At 42.1% G+C, this 8,130-nt stretch overlaps 1 protein-coding gene across 1 annotated transcript in view; it reads right to left on the reverse strand.

Annotated features, from left to right (window-relative positions):
- The window catches only part of Snx30 (sorting nexin family member 30), a 78,126-nt gene extending 72,865 nt beyond the window's left edge, over nucleotides 1-5,261 (reverse strand). Inside the window, exon 1 of the mRNA XM_005382931.1 lies at nucleotides 5,147-5,261. Within this exon, the coding sequence (XP_005382988.1) occupies nucleotides 5,147-5,261 (115 nt within the window). The remainder of the gene's footprint in view (nucleotides 1-5,146) is intronic.
- Nucleotides 5,262-8,130: the final 2,869 nt, after the last annotated feature.

The raw sequence follows: 8,130 nt of genomic DNA on the forward strand, positions 1-8,130 counted from the left end.
TTTTTTGTGTGTATTAGTCTTTCTCAACTACATCAAAAGAGAACAAACTAGGAGAGAAATTGGTTCAAGAGGTTATTACATCCCTGCCAGTCAAAAGTAATGAGACACAATAAGTCCACAAAGATGATAACAGCAGCCAGAGCTTTGTGTTTGACTCTTGTGTTACTCTATGTTCCCAGGAAATGACAAAAGAAAAAGAAAAAGAAAAAGAATCCCATAAAAAAAGAAAAAAAAGCCAGAAAACAGGGATTTATGCCCTCAGTCAATAAAAAATTTTTAGGAATTTTTGGAAGAGATTCAGCAGACAGGATCAAATACACAGAAAAAAATCAAATTTAGCCTAACTGAGAAACTAAATGGGGCACCGCTGAAAATTCTGGAAGAGACGAAGATGGGATTTTCCACATAGAGCTGGGGGGGCACCTAATCAGTGACAACAGTGCAAAAGCACTGCGAGCAGGATGAAGCAATGGGAGGGGAGGTTGGGGTGATTAAAAGACGGAGTGGGGGGGGGGGTCAGGTGAGTTGCCAGCGCAACATGAAGGAACAGAGAGGAAGGGAATTTGGGGGGCAGCTCTGAGATCTTCCATCTGCAGAGAAGCTCCTCCCACTTCCCCAGTTGAGCAGAGCCATCTAGCCTGTGGTCTTGTTGCCAGCCACAGATCCCAGCAGGAACGTAAGAACAAGCTCAAGCACCTGGGGGTCTCCACGCTTTCCTCTCCCTCCCTCATCCCACACCTGCCCCAGTCTTAAAAGGCCTATAGAGTCTCGGAGCAGATATGAAAAGAACAATGAGGGGCTGGGGATTTAGCTCAGCAGCACAGTGCCTGCCTGGCAAGCACAAGGTCGTGACTTTGATTCCCAGTACCAGAAAAACAAACAAACAATGGATCCACACCCAGGTGCTTTACATGAGGTATACCATCTAGGGGCTCCTCCTTTCCTCTCCTTAACATACAGGCAGAATGCACCACATTAAAAAATAAATCAGAATAAAGCTTTGTTCAAGGAAGAAGACATTAAGCTGGAAGTGTAGCTCAGTGGTAGAATGCGTGCATGCTAAGCATATACAAGGACTTGAGTTCAATCCCCCGCACTATAACAAGAAAAAATTCTTGTTAAAAATTCTTGTCAAGGGGCTGGGGATTTAGCTCAGCGGCAAAAGCGCCTGCCTGGCATGTGCAAGGTCGTGAGTTCGGTTCCCGGTACCAGAGAAAAACCAACAAAAAAAAAAAATTCTTGTCAAAATTCCAACAAAAAATATTAGTTTAACAGACAGCTGATGCTATGGTCAGGTTTTAAGCAACCACTAAAGCATTCATAATAGAAAGAACATTAACTTCTATTAAGTCATAATTATGAACTCAAATTCAGAGTGCTATCAATAAAACCTAGAAGGGGAAGTACAAGCAAGCCCAAAGATCTCTCTTTGTTCCAAAGAAAGTTACAGATACTAACATCTTCCTATGATAAACAAATGTAATTATGAATATCACTCAAACAGAAATAGGAAATAAAATATGGAAAAAATTAAATTGAACAATGCAAACCTAATCAATCAAACTAAAGAAATGGAAAAAAGGAGACGAAAAGAAAGCACAGTAAACAAAAAAAAAGAATAAATTCAAAATTCCATTTAAAAATTAGCAAACAGCCCATTACAAAGTAGCATTTAGTCCAAGTATAAATGTAAGCATAGGTCAGTAAGTAATCAATTAACTGTATCAAAAGACTAATGCAGGGCTGGGGATTTAGCTCAGCGGCACAGCACCTGCCTGGCAAGCGCGAGGTCATGAGTTTGATTCCTGGTACTGGGAAAAAAACAAAAAACAAAAAAAGACTAATGCAGCTGGGCGTGGTGAGGCATGCCTGCAATCCCAACACTTGGGAGGCTGAGGCAGAAAGATCACACTGAGTTCAAGGCCAGCCTGAACTACATACCAAGACTCTGTCTCAAAAAGCAAAAAAAAATCACACTGATGCAGAAAAAAAAAGTTGCATAGATGCTAAGTCCTTGAAGCCACTCCATTCATTCTTGATTTTTTAAACTAGTAAGCCAGGAACAGAAAAAAAAAGTCTTCACTTGGTAACGAACCAATAGCACACATTATATCTAACGAGAAAACGTTCAATACATTCCCCTTAACAAGGAACAAGTTAAGAATGCCCTCACTATTTAAGAATTTCCATAGATCCAGGTCAATTTTTAAAAACTTTTTTAAGCTTTTGAAAGAAAGCTTTAAGAGGTGTGGGCTACATAGTGAAACCCTGTCTCAAAAAAATGAAAAAAAAAGAAAAAGAAAAAGAGGAGGAGGAGAAAGGGCTGTAAAATAGTATGATTTCCTTGGATTTTCTAAGTAGACAATGAATTATTTGATATGTTTAGTCAGCAGGTCAACTGGTTACATGCAAGATAAAAATTTTTTAAAGTACTTTTCCTTTATAGTAGCAGTAAGCAATGAAAACCTACAAAGAGCAATAATTTTGGATTTAGACATCCATCATTTAATCTTCAAGTAGAAAAAGGGGAATCTGAAAAGTCCTGATGGCTTGCTGTCATGGTTTAGACCTAAAACATCCCCCAAAGGCCTTGTGTGTTCAAAGGTAGGGCTTCTATAAGGTGACTGGGTTAAGTGGGTGCTGTACCCCTCAGTGGATTGATGAGTTCGGAGCCGAGTGTGCTGAGGGTAGGGCTTGGTCAGAGGTGAATCATGGGGGTGTGACACTCTCCTCCTTTAAGTTGTAAGTCTGAGGTATTCTGTCCCAGGCACAAGTGACTAAGATACGTATCAACAGGACAATCAGCTAGGCGCACCTCCCACAGCACCCAGAACTTGATAAATATTTGATGAATAAATGAATGGAACATGAACTTCCTCATTATGTCTAGCTTCTCTCATCTATTTTCTTTGGGAGAGAATTCTGGTTTTTTTGCCAGCTGAAATAAACCTTTCTTTCTTTCTTTATTTATTTTTTTTGTTTTGTTTTTCTCCAGTACCGGGAACCGAACTCACGACCTTGCGCATGCCAGGCAGGCGCTTTTGCCGCTGAGCTAAATCCCCAGCCCCAATAAACCTTTCTTTTCAAAGTACTGAGCTCACATATCAGAAATATATGCTTCCCTTTTTTTTTTTTTTTAAGACAAGGTCTTGCTATGCAGTCCAGTCTGGCTTTAAACTCATGGTAATCCTTCTGCCTCTGCCTCCTGAGTTCTGGAATTACAGGTATGTGCCACCACACCCAGCCATATGCTTCTTATCATATCAGAAATATGATGCTTCCCAGTATCACCATGCTGAATGAGCCAAGGGTAATACAGTCTTATTAAAATAAGATGAAAATCAAATAAAGGCAAGGAAATGAAAATGTCTACCGTGAGATCACAATAATAAGCAGATCAATGGTAACATAAACATAACTGTGAATATTTACTGCAGGCTATTTATGTTAGAAGGCTATCTACAATTTGGCCTTGAAGTCACAGTAAATGAATCTTAGAGCTGACTCAGTATTTTCTTCCCCACAATTTATTTATTTTTTCTGCAGAACTGAGTATATTTCCTCTTCCTCTTATGAACTTAGTTTAATTATAATCCTGCACTATCCAACCTTGCTATTCTAAAAAGCAATTTTCCTTTCCTTTCTTTCATTTTACTTCCTGAATGTTTAAAGTACCCTATACACCGAGGATCCACCTGTCCCTACTATCAGAACTTATTAAAAATAAGCAAAAAGCTGGGCGCAGTAGCCCACACCTGTAATCCCAGCACTGGGGAGGTCAAGGCAGGAAGACTGCTATAAATTCAATGTTAGCCTAGGCTATACACAGAGACCGTGTTTTAAAAAAATTTTTAAGCCGGGCGTGGTGGCGCATGCCTGTAATCCCAGCACTTGGGAGGCTGAGACAGGAGGATTGTTGCAAATTCAAGACCAGCCTGGGCTACAAAGTGAGCTCGAGGCTGGCCTAGCATAGCGAGACCCTGTCTCAAAATTTCAAAAAAAAAAAAAATTTTTTTTAAAGCAAAGAATCATTTTTGCCGGGCATGGTGGTGCACCCCTGTAATCCCAGCACTCAGCAGGCTGAGACAGAAGGATTGTTGGGAGTTTGAGACCAGCCTGGGCTACAAAGTGAGCTCAAGGCCAGCCTCAATTGCATAGTGAGACCCTGCCTCAAAAAGACAAAAAAAAAAAAGAATCATTTTTATGGTCATCTAAAATATGTTCACATGAGTTATAGGAATCACATAAGAACAGGTCATAAGACCTTATTATACATCATCTTGTTATCAGAACCACCTTAAGGTACTACATACAGTATTATTATCCCCATTGTACTGAGGCGTAAGAGAGGTTGAGGAGGAAAGTGACTTCCTGCCAGGAACTGACTCTGGCTGACTCTAAATGCTCCATTTGGCCCACTCAGCTGCAAGCGCCTAGCGTCTGTGTTGCTCCGAGTAACCTGAATGTGTTCTACACCTCTTCCCTCAGTCTAGTACCCTGCTATGGAGCAAACACCTGATAGCGGACTATTTGTTGCTGGCAACATTTTTCTCACAACTAACAGACTCTCATTACCCAGTTACTACAACATCATAAACATACAGATAAGAAATTTCCTCGACTCTGGAATAAATCAAGACTTTTCTAGTAGCTTCTTCATAACTTAAACACAAAGATTAAAAGGAAAAATGTTGTGTTTTTGTAATAAATTAAGAAGCAAATGGGTCACGGCCAACACTCGGAAACACATTCATCTTCGTGGTACCAAAATTGGTCAATGAGAAATGCAAACGGTACTTCTATAATTTACAGTCTTGGAACGCTACGATGTGCCTTTCATAAATAGTACCCTTTCCACTCACATTAGGCACTGGATACGGTGAGGTGTAAGAGAATGACTTCAGAAAAACAAACATAACAGCCGGCTACTTGTTCTTCAGACGCGGGCGGAAAGCGGGAAAGCGACTGTTTTACTTCTACCACGCACCTGAGACGCTCTGAGAAGCCTGCAGGTGCGCACCTGAGTGCCACAACCCCACTGCTGGGGCTCACTCAACCCAAAAGTTAAACCATACCTAGTCTAGTACGCTCTAAGTATGTTTTCTAGGTTACTCAAAAAGCTTCAGGAAGGGCTAAAATAACGTACCAGGCCTCCCAGCACAGCACAGGAGAAGGTGCTGCAGCGGAGAGTCAGGGCCCACAACTGCATCATCTTCCAAAGAGGTGTCACAGAAGTCACTAAGAGAACCACACTCCTTCATTGCCACGTGTTGGAAAGTTGACAGTCTCTCCCTGAGGAGCCCAGTGTTATGAAGGAAACCATGAAGGAAAAGAGCTAATGTCCCTGGGCTGGAAACATCTCCTCCTCCTTCACAAAAACAGGCAACGTCCAGGCCAGGACAAAGGCAAGAGCAGGACATGAGGGTCCAACAAAGTCAAGATAACTGAACCAGTGAAAAGTTCCGCCCCTCCTTGCTTGGGACAAAAAGAAAAGAATAGCTTAACAGAGGACAAAAAGATAGCACATAAAATTAACTGGCCATGAGAAGGATGAAACTCACTGCAAGCCAGTATTTGGCCAGTATTTCACCGGATAAATTTTTTTTTTTTTTTAAAACCTATCAGAAGAGCCACCAGCTCTTTTATCTATAAGGGAGCCTTATCACTTGTGGGTCTTGAGCCAGTACAACTCAGCTTTTAGCAGGGACAATATACACATCCACCCAAAAGAACAATAAATGACAGCCTCTCCCCCTTTTTTTGAAATATGACCAGGGTTAGTGAGTGGTTGATTAACACAGGTTTTCCTTTATAATCATTTATAAACCATATCTAACCAAATTAGGAAGAGAGGAGTCTTTCTCCCTAATTTGTTCAAACAGCCCCACGGCAGAAAGATCACACCCTCAAACAGTCAGGAAAGGACCCTTCTGAGAAGCTACAATATACATTTACACATGAATTCCTCCACACACACAAAAAAACAGACACAGAGTCTACATTTTTTTACTTACCATATTTTGCAGTTGTGCACGAGTATATGTATGATAAGCCCTATACAGTGTAGTGTCTTACCATTTTTTAATACTGCATTTCAAAAGGTGCCATTGTTTACAAAGCAGCACCCGACTGACGGCCATTCTGGTTTTTCTTTTGCTATTAAAAATAATAAAGCAGGCAGGTGTGGTGGCTCACACCTGTAATTCCAACACTCCAGAGGCTGAGGCTGGAGGATCGCTGCAAGTTGGAGGCCAGCCTGGGCTACATAGTAAGTTCAAAGCCAGCCTGCACTATGAAGAGAGAACCTGTCTCAAAAAAATAATAATAATAATAATAATATGCAACATATACCCTTGTACACATACAATTTAGCACACGCCTATTACTGGGTCAACAAGTACCTGTGTCTACCCATCTTAGGTTTTGTTCATAAAATAAAATTACATAGTAAGCAAACCAGATAAAAAGCTCTTGCCCTCAAGGAGCTTATAGCAAAGTATGAGACAATAAACAAAATATGGTATAAGTGCCACAAAGCAAAATAGAGTATGGAGCTAAGTGGGCAAGGAAGGGCCTCCTACTACAGCAGTCCCCCTTCCCTACAGGCCATTCGTTCCAAGATCCCTTCAGAAGACACCTTAAATAAGTGGCACCAAACCCTCCACAGCAGTACCTTGGCTCATGAACTTAATTCTTTCCACATTCTGGATGCTTGCAATTCAGTTGCGACCAGAACCATGGGACAAATTCTGCAACCAGAATCATGGAAGGATCCCAGCACTCAATCATTTTCTCCTATATACATATAACTACGATTAAGATTGATTTAGAAATGAGGCACAGTAAGAAATTAACAACAATAACTATTAAAAACAAGTACAATATCCTGTAATAAAACTGTCAGCATCATTACTCGTACACTTTAGGAGCATTTTTAAGTAAAATAAGGGCTACTTAAGTAAAATAAGGGTGAAGCACTGTGATACCACAACTGCTTGTTTTTGTTTTGTGTTTTTTTTTTGAGACAGGGTCTCACTACGCAATTCAGGCTGGCCTATGTAGTCTACACTGGCTTCTAATGTATGGCAATCCTCCTGCCTCAGCCTCCCAAACGCTGGGATTACAGGCATGCACCACCACACCCAGCTTACAACTGTTGGGTTTGATAACAATGTGGACACACCACTTAAGAGATGATTTACATCCTGGGTGGGTCACAGCAGGAAGATGTGAGATTTCAAAAGACTGCTACCTAGAATGGTGTGCGATTTAAAACAGACTGTGCATCTCTGGAATTTTCCTCTTAATATTTTTAGACTGTGGCTGACCACGGGTAACTGAAAGCTTACAAAGCAAAAGCGTGGATAGGAGAGGACCACGGAAGTGTGGAAGCAGCGGCTTGGGGAGGCCTGTGTGAGGAGGTGACATAAAGGAAATAAATGAATAAGCTGGATGCTGTCTGGGAATGGAACATTTCCAGCAGAGGGAACGGACGGTGCAAAAGGCCCAAGGCCGGGGAGTGAGCAGTGGGTGGAGGCTGAGGAGGACTGGAAGGGCGCTGCGTGAGCTCCGGAAAGTCTCCGGATGGTTGTGAACAAAGGCGAAGCAAGGACCCGATAGGATCAGGGTTTCTCGGGTTTTAAAGACTCTCTCCGGCTGTCTGGCTGCAGGTGGAAGCAGAAAGGCCTCTGAGGTAGTCGGGAGGCTGAGGGGGTGGGACAGTCACAGTCACCTGGCAAGGGACACTGGGTCAGAGCCGCAGCATGCAGTCAGACGTGGTCAGACACTAGGTATTTTTCAAAGGATCTGTTGATGGACTACGTGTAGGGTGGGAAAGAGAAAAGAGCAAAAGGAACAGTTTCCAAGGTTTTCAGTTTTTCTTGGTCAGGAAAGGAGAATAATGAAGGTGCCAGTTTCTGAGACAGTAAAGACCGGAAGTGGTTTTCCCGCCTCCAACTTGAGTAAAGGTTAAGAGCAACTTAGGCAGGCTCACTTGAGAGGTCTGTGAGAGCTGCGGGTCTAGATGCCAAGAGAACTGTGAGAGAAGAGATCTGCAACTCAGGCACGGGGTGTGGGCCCGGAGTCACCAATGCACACGTGGTATCTACCGACATGAGGTGCATGTGATGG

This window comes from Chinchilla lanigera, unplaced genomic scaffold (assembly GCF_000276665.1).
Source record: "Chinchilla lanigera isolate Chin_1 unplaced genomic scaffold, ChiLan1.0 scaffold00018, whole genome shotgun sequence".
Taxonomy (NCBI): Eukaryota; Metazoa; Chordata; class Mammalia; order Rodentia; family Chinchillidae; genus Chinchilla; species Chinchilla lanigera.